The sequence below is a fragment of the Macrosteles quadrilineatus genome, unplaced genomic scaffold, assembly GCF_028750875.1.
Source record: "Macrosteles quadrilineatus isolate MER2022 unplaced genomic scaffold, UCM_ALF_1.0 Scaffold_1__1_contigs__length_201487025, whole genome shotgun sequence".
In the NCBI taxonomy this organism is placed as follows: domain Eukaryota; kingdom Metazoa; phylum Arthropoda; class Insecta; order Hemiptera; family Cicadellidae; genus Macrosteles; species Macrosteles quadrilineatus.
In genome coordinates, this window is record NW_026542594.1 from 32,382,194 (window position 1) to 32,395,788 (window position 13,595).

Below are 13,595 nucleotides of genomic sequence, written 5' to 3' on the forward strand. Positions count from 1 at the left end.
TTATTGCAGTAAAAAATATTAAAGAAAGCTGTTTCGTTTCAGCTTTTCCGATACGGCTTTAAGTTTCAAAATATTTGTAATGTAATGACAGCGATATTATCAAACTGATACAGTTCTTCAAACGCCGATTTTTCATCAGCGATTCTGTCCAACTTATAAAATTAAAATTTACCACGTTTGAACCACGCTCTCATTTAACAATTACTGAAACATGACAACATCTAATGCACATACATTGTAGGTCCACAGTCGCCGCTCATATAGCCTACAATGTGATGGCAGACAAGGTGGCCTTGGTGTAGGTGGGATAGAAGCAGAGCGATGTGAGATGTTCGCGGGTCTAAAGTTGCGCTAAATGTTACTGTTACCTTAGTACAGTAGCGCAGTCTTCAGTAGTGTGGATACGATGTTTCTGTCCTCCACCACAGCGGGCTGTCTGCTGTGGATCACCACCCTAGGCGGACACTGGTAAGTAGACCAATATCGGTAAATACTGAGAGAAGCTTGCAGTTTTTTTTTTATAGGAGAGAGAGTTTTCTACATTTTTCAAACAGGCTACATCAGGCTATTGTACAGAGGGGGTTTTCTTGTGCAGCCCAAATTAAAAGTACTGTGAGAGACATTGTAATGACAAAACAACCTTATATTTCGGTATCCATGTTTTCATTATAGGTACTTCATTGCCGATCGGCTGATATGCGTTGTCGCATTCGCATATCATCAATGCGGTTTAGTGTTGTTGAGATTTTATTGTAAAATCAACGGCATGTTGTGTCTTATTTACAATGAATTCCCAATAACACTTTTGATAATACTATGCAACAACGCATCAGCTGATGCAATGAAGTAAAGAAAAGATCAAACAAATCTTACTAATATTATAAATGTGAAAGTTTGTGTGTTTGTTTGTTTGTTTGTTTGTTTGTTTGTTTGAAGTTCAATCACGCATAAACCACTGGACGGATTGGGCTGAAATTTGGCATGGTGATAGCTTACATTCCCGATTAACATATAGGCATATTCTTATCTCAAAAATCCTTTCGGGCTCCGCCCCAGTGGCTCTGTAATTCCCCATGTTAACCTTATAAGTATTCATATTTAAAGGGAATTAAAGAATTTAGTCAGCTGTTTCAACTAAAAAAGTTGGTTCTATGATATGGAAAAGCATTAAAAAGTTATAAGATTTACCAACAGGGTGCAGCACTATATTTTTTTTGCATTTATGAAAACAGCTAATTTGAACTAAGCAGCAACAAAAAACTGTGATTCGCAATGAGAACTGTCAAAGTAGGATTGTTTACAGTTATGTTTATGTTTTTCATTGCATGAATAATTTGTGATATTTTGCGAATTGATAATTTATTTTTCTCTATTGTTTGGTGAAATAGTAGAACATTATGGCTATGGTAGATGTGTAATACTATAGAATACTGTAAATTTAAAAAAGCAAATTTTATCAAACTGTGTCCTCCACCCATTGCAATCGCAAAGCTTAAGTATAACTGCAATAAGCATTTTATACTTATATTCCAACCCCGTACGAAGGCTGGGTACTCTGCTAGTAATTTATAAATAAAAAACTTTTTTAAAACAAAACGTTTTTAAACGTACCGGTACTAAAAAGTAGAAAATAATTTATAAATATGTGGAGAGTACAAATACTTGTAAGATTTAAAACGAAAAACGTGGGGTGCATGCAATAGATAATTTACAATTACCTTCACCTATTGAACTAATGTATTATTATCAATTAATTGCATGCACCCAACGTTCTGCTTATTAGCAAGTACTCCGGTCTGTTAGCCTGCTCCAAATACCACAAAAAAAAGGTATAAAATATATTTCATGTGACCGACGTGAAAAATATTTTTGAATTTCTTGTAAACACTAACAAACAACATAATTGAACAGAAGAGCTACATTGCTTGCATTTTCAAAATTCAAAATCGCAGTCTCGCAGACGAATCATTCAGAATCATCAACACAGGACAGGATCAAGGTAGCCAACATACGTCCAATAAGGAACAAAATTTCTCGTAAACGAAATTCCAACAAGCTATACCGCTAATTGATTATTGATTTCTTAAAATAAGGCGTGTTTAGCCATGGTTTAGCCTTGTTTAATCAAAATTAAATGAAATCAAAGAAGCGTCAAGTTTATTTTTCCAAGACAAAGAAGTTTTTATCTTTGATGGATTTTCGCAAATATTTAAATTTTGTTTAGTTTAAAAATATATTTTCTTGTATCTGACTTCCCAACTGTCCCAACTCATGGCAGAGAAATTCCCAACTTTTCTCTTTCCCAGATTCTAGGGGGGGGGAGGCTCCCCCCCCTACCCCCCCCCCAAGGCGACGCCCCTGTTCAGAACAGCTAGTTTACACGTATAAAGAAAAATTTTATTGCAGCCTACAGTAGAAAGACTAACTATCAATAGAGAAGTGTATATATGCCTATTCAATGATATCACCTTCCATCGCATACCTGCCTCTTCCATAATCAATATCACCACAATACAATTACTCATACTATACACAATTTCCAGTAGGTCTGAATTGGAACTATCTATAATAAAACGAAAACATCTAATAAAATTCACAGTACACATAATTATAACGTTGGTGTCCTGACATCATTAAACGAATCGTCCACACATATCCTTTATGTCAATTTCACTGCATCAACTAACGTTTTATTAATAATTGTTATTGTATTTGCTGAATGTTCAAAAAATGAACAGATTGTAAATAAAATTGTGATACAAAAAATTGCTAAATAAATAAGTGTAAACAAAGAAAAGTAAACACAAAAACATATAGTTTGTTTTATAAACAGCTGAGTCAAAAATAAAATAATATTCATTTGAACAAAAGAACTGGTCACATGTTGAAGGAATTTAAAACGTAGACACGCTAGTAAAGCTAGTGACGTAATTAATTGTCTATGTTTATTATCCATTCCGTTATCACTTCTAATATCCTTGGTAACTAAACCACCCTCATTGAATCCATGTACATCGTAATTCCCCATATTCATTTATTTAAACTATAAAATATTCAGCGCCTCCAAAAGTAACCACAACTAAACCCACGCCAAACAACTTTTTAGATTTCATAAAAGGACGGTTAGTCTAATTGCAATATCCTGTAAACGGGTTTACAAATTTGCACAAAGTAGCATTGGCACTACAAACAGTTTCATCCATTGAAGCGTTTAATAGAATGAAAACATCTCATAAATGATCACCCGGAATATGCAAACGCACAGTTGTCGCTATGACAGTCTCAAGATGATCATCAATGTTGACACACTTCATCTGATTATGTATCCCAGGCTAGAACTGTTAACAATTGCTTACGTCAGATAAAATTAAATCCAGGATATCGACATAAATTTATCCGTGCATTTTTTACGTTTACAGATTAAAATAATAAGAATAACGAATGTAACAGAAAATTATTTAAAATACGACTCGATATTTTTGACGAATTAACGTTTTCAGTGAAATTCCAAAGAATCTTGTATTTGGATATAAAATCTAGGATGTGTACGTTTGTGTATAATAGAGGTTGGTGGGCATCTTTACCCCTGCATTGCTTTTACGTATACGCCTAAAACCTTTCTCTGAACGTAGGTATATCGAGCAAAGCGAGGAGTGAGCCGGTACGGAACACCAAGAAATGTACTGAGTTAGGTAGTGACACCGGTACATTGCTGCCTTGGCTCCACAATACCTCACCCCACTGGCACAAACTGTTATTATATTGTTGCGAAGCCAAGGTCTACTTTAAAATGATAAGACACAGACAGACATCTTGACAACCAACGTGTATTTCATAGATCTGCATGAGGGCGGAAATTACTGTTGCGAAGCCAAGGTCTACTTTAAAATGATAAGACACAGACAGACATCTTGACAACCAACGTGTATTTCATAGATCTGCATGAGGGCGGAAATTACAGTAGTGCCAACACAATAGCATACAATATAATACAGCATAGAGTAGGCCTAAACCAGTAAACAGTAATACAAAACATATATGTGACATATATCTTCAAACCAAACTTAACATGTTTATTTCTATAAGAAAATCTGTCTTGTGTTATTATCAACACAACATATTTTCGACTATTAAACAAATTACAAGTTAATAATCAAAATGCTAAAGATTGCCCAAGAAAATGTATACACTGGGTGTGACGTAGACGTAGTAGGCTTACAGCCTAAAAAGCCACTGACGTTGATAACTTAACTTGGGCCTACGTTACGACCAACGGGGATTGAATACTATCAATTTTACATTTGCTTCAAAACTATTTACACCTTCAAACTATTATAACAAATATTGTACTAGTAGGCCTAATTACAGGGGCTATTTATAACATAACATCGCTGTGGGTTAATTAAACTAGGCTCTCAGATAACATTACTTGTTTAGTGTCAATGGATTTTAGCGTAAGTTATAGCAGGTGGTCAATGAGCTTTACAAGTTGTTATAAAATTCCCAGAGTAGAAAGAGAGTGCTAGTTGACCATGAAACGTGAGTTTGCCATGACATTGACAACGAACCAGACTTGCATTCCTGCGAGTATAAGGAAAATCTCGTGACACAAGCCACGGCCTTAGTCGAGTGACAAGACGCCGCACGTTGTTGTATTAACACTGCTTTCACCTGGTGACGTCACGGTAGTAGGTTAACATCACAATTAACAATACAGTTTCAACAGTCGCAGATCAGATACATTTAAGTATATCAAGAACAGTTGTTGAGTTTATGTCTTTCCAACACCAGATAATTGTGACAGTATTTACAAGACGCGATTAAGACCGATCTCTTACAACAACCAAAGCTCGAAATAAAAGTTCTTGTGTTAAATAAATTTCAGAACATAATGATATTTTGTTAGAAATCCGAATTATTTGTTTAAACGTTATCTTGGGATTTCATTACGGATGAAAAAGTTTTTAGGTTACCGAGAAATCTTAGTCATAATGAAAACCTAGTTAACACCCCCTAAACCTAGTGTTACACGAGCCCCAAAATGTAACTAGTAGTATGCATGCATAGTGTATTCTAGATTTAATTATTGACAAAACATCACAAAATAAAAGATTACTGTATGAATGCAACCAATATTGATCATCCGTAAACAATATCGCAACGGCAGCGACGTGGATCTGTAAATACTGTATGACACTTCTCTGCTACCTACAGTATTTTAAAATCTGCTTTCATGTAAAGTTTGCAGAATTTCCGCAAGCATTGTTACAGAGTGTCTAGTAAGAAGTGTCAAACTCCGAAAAATAGTTTTAGAGGTCAAAATAAAAATATAATCTAGAATTTTTTAAACACTGTTTACCAGATATAATATATCAGATATACAGGGTGAATAAAAAGTCAAGACCCCCCCTCTAATATTTTTCCAAGTAAATATACAGAGATATCCTTTTGGTGGTCGAGCAATCTTAGCAGGAAGTTTCATTTTATCATTTTGAAATTTTTGATTGTCCCCCCAAAAGGGGGGATTTGGGGGGCAACTCAAATTTTTTAAATGTAAACCCCCTTCAAGTGACACCTCATTTTGAAGTGTTTACAAAAAATAAAAAGAATGGTGAAAACTAGAGGTCGCTATCTCTTCTCTATCTAAAATGGTAGCCCGTCAAATGTTGTGGAAAATCAATGGTAAAATTGTTAATATTGGCTGCCATTTTGGATAGAGAAGAGATAGCGAGCTCTGGTTTTCACCATTCTTTAAGTTTTTGTAAACACTTCAAAATGAGGCGTCACTTGAAGGGGGTTTACATTTAAAATGTTTGAGTGTCCCCCAAAAGGGGGGATTCGGGGGACAACTAAAAATGTTTCAATAGAAACCCCTATCAAGTGACACCTCATTTTGAAGTGTTTACAAAAACGTAAAGAATGGTGAAAACCAGAGCTCGCTATCTCTTCTCTATCCAAAATGGCAGCCAATATTAACAATTTTACCATTGATTTTCCACAACATTTGACGGGCTACCATTTTGGATAGAGAAGAGATAGCGACCTCTAGTTTTCACCATTCTTTAAGTTTTTGTAAACACTTCAAAATGAGGTGTCACTTGAAGGGGGTTTACATTTAAAAAATTTGAGTTGCCCCCCAAATCCCCCCTTTTGGGGGGACAATCAAAAATTCAAAATGATAAAATGAAACTTCCTGCTAAGAATTGCTCGACCACCAAAAGGATATCTCTGTATATTTACTTGGAGAAATATTAGAGGGGGGGGGGTCTTGACTTTTTATTCACCCTGTATAATATAATATATAATATAATACCAGATATATATCCCTATAACATTTTATAATTTTACAAAAAATGGTATGGTATACAGGGTGATTGATATAAGTGTGCCAGCCGTTTTATTCGAAAACTATAAGAGATATCAAAAAAGTTAAATGGTAAGTGCCTTGGATTTTTTATTTAAAAAAATTGTAGTCAAGTCAAAAAAATATTTTTGCCGCCATTTTTCCAATATGGCCACCAACTTTGTTTTTTGTTATGAAACACCCTGTATTTTATGAAGTATTCTGGTAGAAAATGTAATTTTAAGACGATTTTATTCTTGTGATATTTTTCATAAACCTAACCGTTTCAAAGATAATAATGGTTAAAGTTTTGAAATTTCTGCATGAGAAAGAGTTTCGATAAAAGCCTAAGCAAGCATGCCAGCTGTTTTATTCGAAAACCATTCAAAATTTCGCAACTTTAAACCATTATTATATTTGAAACGGTTAGGTTTATGAAAAAAATTACAAGAATAAAATCGTCTTAAAATTACATTTTCTACCAGAATCCTTCATAAAATACAGGGTGTTCCATAAGAAAAATCAAAGTTGGTGGCCATATTGGAAAAATGGCGGCTAAAATAATTTTTTCGACTTTACTACAATTTTTTTATTGAAAAAAGTCCAAGGCACTTACCATTTAACTTTTTTTGATACCTCTTATGGTTTTCGAATAAAACGGCTGGCACACTAATATCAATCACCCTGTATTGGAATGTTTTTCAACTGATATAAATGAGAATTGACATGTATGATTAATGTTTTTAAAATGTTGTACATTGTATACATAAAAAACTAATTGGACCTCAATTTTGAATATTGAATTAAAAGCTCAATGATTAGTTTACTTACTACAGTAATCAACTTTTATAATCAAAGTGCCATTGGATTGGATACCTATACACGTTTTTCAAATGTAAGGTCGTGTACAATTTTAATTCAGTCACTCACAATGGATGTTTTTACTTTAAAAACTTAATAGGCTGTAATTCAAGTTTTACACTGAACCAGGTTGAATTTTTTTCCAAGATAGGTTTCTTTTATTTTTAACAGACATGTCTGTTTTGTAGAAGTTTAAAAAACCAAATATATGCCTATACATTTTGTCGTAAAAATACTAAATGAATGGCAGATAATGTAATAGGTCAGTTAAGCGTTTTCGAAATAAAAAATCCGTTCTTATTTATCCGATATTTTTTAAATATCGACTTACCGTCCGATATTTTTTTATTTTAACCTATAAAACTAATCCTCGGATTACTTACTTGACGCCCTGTATTTTGTATGTCACAGTACATGCTTGGTGTAATGTAGACGTTAAAACCAAACTGTTAGATACGATGGTACAAACACAGATATTTTTTTAGTTCTGGGAATTTCTCGGAAAGTGGCTCCAGAAGGCCCTGTCCAAGTATAAGAGAACTGTAGATGGTCGGGCAAGTTACAACATGACGGAGAAGTGTTGGAGTTGCGTCATGCAACACTTGCAGAATACACAATAATGGCCTGGTCCTGGATAACACGGTAATGGTAAACGCCATAATCACCGACTATTGTTTGCATTATGACTTTGGCCTTATCAAAAAATGAGTGATTGTCTTGTTACGACTTGAGGTCTACAGCTGCGACGGTAACAATAGGACCATAGACTAATTGTAATTCGGGATTATGGACGTTAATGTATCATTAATAATTAGTTACTGTCGCTTTAGTAAATAGATCCGGTGACCAATGTGTTATTTTAGACCCCCGTATCCCCGCCTCGGATATCCATACCTTTCTTTCTCTACATAGATTATATTATCTGTATTGGAGAGCTCATTCCACTAACAGCCATACTACTGTCTCGGGATCGATAACTAAAAAATCTCTATAATCGTCAACAAGTCCATGAAATAAAAGCATTAAGAGCAAAATGTGTTGAAAAGATAGTTTTTATTTACCCACGTTTTACGTTTTTACTTCCTCTCCCTAACATCTTATTAATTTGAAACGGGTTTTCTTTGTTTCCACTAATTTGAGAGAGCGACTGGGCGTAGAAACTCTGTAGAGGTGTCTAAAGAAAGGTCTTGGTCTGTAGATGAGCCATCAAAAGAGAAATGAGGTAAATTAAGTTCCCTTCCCAGAGTTGTTTAAATTATGATCATGTGTAAAATTTTACAATACTTTTCTATGACACAGCTGTTAATATTCAAATTGTATTTCAAACTGTGTGCCCGTTCTACGCACGGGTATGTTATAGTAGTCAGTTGAAAACTTCTTATATTGAGAACAGTAGTTGGTTTGCATATTTTCAGATATGCTGGCTAAACTATGTATATAAACCTTTGCAAATACAGTATTTGACAGTTTTGAGCCAAAACATAATGGTTTGCAATTAAATGTCACCCGGATCGTGTTGGTCCATATGTTATATACAATGACTAGCTGTTGTACCCGTGCTTTGCAACGGAAGAGGACACAAAATAGAAACATTTTAATCTTTACATCTGTTGCATATAATAGTTACACATCCGCCAACGCTTTTAGAAACGAAATTCAACTTTTATGGCCTTAATAGAAATGTTTAAGTTATGACTTTAAATCTGGTAAGTAGTGGGTACCACCATTTCATCTCCCTTAGTTACATATCTTTTTATTTATTATTGACATCTTAAATTTCAATTTTGAAGTTATTACTAATTATTAAATTTAAATGGACATTTTTTAAAATTTCACTCTTCTTTATATTAAATCACAAATCCTTCCATCTTCAGTATCTTCACTCACAATAAATCATTAGTGAATAAAACACAATACTAAACACACTTTATTAGCCTCCTTAAAGCAGGAAACCTGGATACTCGTTAAACCTAATGATATTTAAATAGATATAAACAAAAAGTGACAAAACATTGAAATAAAATGGCAGTCCGAGAGTCTAGCATCCCAACACAAGTCCCGTCATTTTCGGCTCGAAGTGGGACGCTAGCGTCTCGGACGCCAACGTCCTAGTATAATCCTAGCCTTAACTAACAACTGGTTAAATATAAAAACATTCGATAGAACTATGAGGTTATGTGATTTTCTCTATGATTTTGTCATTGATTATAGGAAATAAGTAAGATTAGTAGAGATAATTATACCATAGAGATAAGTAAGACCATTTGCTGTACAAATCAAAGCTCAGCCCACGAGTCTTAAAAAAAGGATATTCCAATTATTTTACTGCTCGATTTTTTTAGGAAAGAGTAGGGAAATAACAATGTTTACCTGTTTTTAATTCATCTTGGTAGCTTTTTGTTTACAATAAATGTTTGACCGCTTAAACTTTGTTTGGATTAGACCTGGCAATATTGATGCGTCATCAAAAAAGGAGATCAAGAATCATCATTATCACGATTTTAAATTACCAACACAGCCTCAGACTGATCACAACGTTATCATTGACCCAGGATACTGCAATTAAACTTACCATCCTTTAATGAAATCTAAAAAGTTGTTTTGCGTGTGTTTATGTGTGGTTACGTTTGGGGGCGCTGATGTAGGCAAAATATCACTTTTATTTCAGCTAAATATCCTATAGTTTTTATAAATGAATATAATAAATTACAATGTACATTGACCCAATGAGGGTGGGTAATTATCATGGATTTGTTTTTACTTTTCTTTGTTTACTTATTTAGTAATTGATGCAGTGAAAGTGTGCGAATTGGCCGCATACCTCACTTCAGCGCCTTTCACATCTACACAATTAATTGCTGTTTTATTGTAAAATGATTAGATTTAAAATGCAAATCGTATAGGTCTATAATGGGATGAAAACATATTTGGTCACGCAAAATTTGTTTACAAGATGATTTTCCACAATAAAACTGAAAGAACACATTTGTCTTTATATGTGTTCAATATTACTTAAGTAATATTTATAATTAAACAAGATTAACTTGGATAATATTAATACACCATGCTTAAGCATTGAAGTACATTTATTACATCATCATAAGTTAGTTCTTCTTACATTGAGTTACAAAAATAGTACACCCGACACCACAGCCTTATGTATCATAGGAGTCCTTTAATAGCAAAGGTAGGCTACTATATATAAAGATATTATAGGCTATACTATTATGTAACATCCTCCTTTTTTAATCAAAATGATTTAAATCCATAAAGACAAATGTTGATTAAACAAATGAACAGACAGACTTAAACATATTCCTTCAAATGGTTAGGCTTTCTGATGGTTCGACCGAATCTAGTGGTTTGGTTTGTTACTGGCCTATTAGGTAAAACATTAGGTACTGGTACTGGTATGTTAACATTATTCTCAAACTCATTCTGATTAGGCCTTTCAATATTTTCTAACCCAAAATTAGTTTGTGCGATTAGATCAGAATAATCAGACTGAATAACCTTAGAATAACACTTTCTTAACATAATTCTATTTCTACGATACACTTGACCATATCTATCCTGAACAACATAACTTCTGGGGGGAAAGTTTAACTTTTCAATGACTTTACCACTTATCCACTCTTTACCTTTTTGAATCAAAACATTATCACCTTTATCAAAATGACATAGTGACTTTGATGTCCTATCGTAATACAACTTAGATTTTTCATCTAACCTATCTCTGTTGACATGAACTATTTTTGGATTTAATGCTTTTGTATTTATAGGCATTTTTGACTTCAATACTCTATTTAAAAATAATTGTGCTGGACTAACATTAACATTGTTAAGGGGAGTGTTTCTATAATCCAATAGCAACAATTCGATATCTTTACCACTGTCCTTTGCCCTTCTCAACAGATTTTTGCATATCGCCACTGCTTTCTCAGATCTACCATTACTTCTTGGATAAAAAGGACTACTGGTCACACTTTCAAAATTATATTCATTTGCAAACGATTTAAACATGTGAGAACTAAAAGGAACATTATCTGAAACAAAACGATCTGGTACGCCAAACTGCGAAAAAATATGTTTTAGAACTCTTATGACACTGTTAGCTGATTTGTCAAATAGCTCTCTTAATTCTACCCAGTTAGAATAAGCATCATTTACAACCAAATAATTTTTTCCACCATACTCTAGTATGTCACTATATACAAACTGCCAAGGCCTAGTAGCCTTTTCATGATTTAACAATGGTTCTTTGCCATTTGCAAACCTATATTTTTCACATATTTGACAACTTAAAACTAGGTTTTCAATGTCCCTGTTTATGTTAGGCCAAAACAAAATTTGTCTTGCTCTAGCTTTGCATTTAACTACACCAAGATGTGATTCATGAATTAGGTTTAGCATACTTTGTCGCAATACAGAAGGAACAATGATCTTGTTACCAAAAAATAGCAAACCATTTTCATGGGAAATTTCATCCTTAATCTTATGATAGGGTTTCAATGCATTATCCAATACTTTATAACCAGGCCACCCTTCATTAACGTATTTGATAACCTTGTTCAAAACTTCATCATTTTCAGTAGCAATTTTAAACTGTAGCTTTTTACTCTCAGACATACTTAACTGATTACTTAGACTATGTACCATTACAGATTTTTCAAGTTCACTGTTTAAATAACTATCATTCTTATCATTCATGTTCTTATCAACTTTCCTTGACAATAAGTCTGCTAGTACATTAGATTTACCAGGTAAGTATTTTACTTCAATGTTATACTTGAGTAGTTCTAGTTTAAACTTCTGTAACCTATTGGAAACTTTATGCATGTTCTTGGAAACAATCGAAACTAGAGGCTTACCGGTATGGTCAGTATACACAGTAACCTTTTGACCATAAATGAATTTATGATACTTAGACAACGCAAAACACATAGCTGCCATTTCTTTATCTATTATTGGATACCTTAACTCTGTATCGGTTAGTGCTTTAGACGCAAACGCTATCGGACAGCCTTGCTGTAAAAGACATGCTCCATACCCATAATTGGATGAATCAACAAAAATTTCACAATCTATTTTAGGATCAAATATTTTAAGCGATGTCGCTTCAGCAATCTTAGACTTAAGTGTCTCAAATGCTTTTGTATGATCTTTTGTCCAAACAAAATCAACATTTTTCTTTAAAAGTTGTCTTAAAGGTTCAGTTAACTGACTCATGTTATGAACAAACTTAGATAAATAGTTAGTTACCCCTAAAACACTTTGTAGCTCTTTTTTACTTTTAGGCTCTTCTAATGCAATAATGCTTTTTACACGTTCTGGTTCTGGAGTTACACCTTCTTTTGAAAATATCATGCCTAGATACTTAACACTACTTACTTTAAACTGTAACTTTTTAGCATTGAACTTAACATTGTTTTTTAACGCTCTTTCCATTACATGATTTAAGACTGTGTTATGTTCTGTTTCCGTAGCAATTATAAAATCATCAAAATAGATTCCTACATTAGGAATGTCACCAAACATTTGAACATTATATCTTTGAAAAATTTCTGGACTTACTCGTAACCCGAATGGTAGTTTATTGTACTTAAACTTTCCAAAAGGAGTTATGAATGTAGTTAGCAAGCTACTTTCATTATCTAATTCTATTTGATGAAAACCATCTTTCATGTCAAGTACTGTAAAATAAGACTTTCCTCGCAACAATAGTTCTAACTCATCTGACGATGGGATTGGATACGGATCTAACTTTACACATTCATTAAGCTGAATTGGATCCAAACATATTCGTAAGGACTTGTCTGGTTTTTCTACTATTACAATATTATTTACCCAATCAGTTGGATAATCAACTGGTTCAATTACATTATATTCTGTTAGCCTATCAAGGGCCTCTTTAAGCTTAGGCTTGACTGATTCAGGAATTCTTCGGACTGAATTTACAACAGGTTTAGCACCATCTTTGAGCTCGAGATGTAATTTCTTAGGAAATTTACCTATACCAGTAAAAACTTCTTTATGCTTGTCTACAAACTTCATTTTAGACGCTAAACTCTCTGAATCTAACTCTAAATTATTAATTCTTTGAAGTAAATTTAACTTTATGCAAGCATTTAACCCTAGTATTGGAACACTTTTAGTTTTGACCACTACATATTTAATTTTGTATTTGACTCCATTGACCTCCGAATCAAGAATTACATTTCCTAAACATTTTAACTCCTGATTATCATAGCTTAGGATTTTGCTATAATTAGGCTCTAAACTGACCTTGGATAGCTGCAACTGACCCATTACATGTTCAGGTAACACATTGCACTCAGCACCACTATCTAGTTTAAAACTAACACTTTGATTATTAATTTTAACTTGTTGC

The 13,595-nt window shown here is 33.5% G+C and overlaps 1 protein-coding gene across 1 annotated transcript in view; it reads left to right on the top strand.

Annotated features, from left to right (window-relative positions):
* The first annotated feature begins 355 nt into the window (after window positions 1–355).
* The window catches only part of LOC128982097 (pH-sensitive chloride channel 2), a 96,818-nt gene continuing 83,578 nt past the window's right edge, over window positions 356–13,595 (top strand). Inside the window, exon 1 of the mRNA XM_054401147.1 lies at window positions 356–468. Coding sequence (XP_054257122.1) covers window positions 407–468 — 62 coding nt within the window. The 5' untranslated portion in view covers window positions 356–406. The remainder of the gene's footprint in view (window positions 469–13,595) is intronic.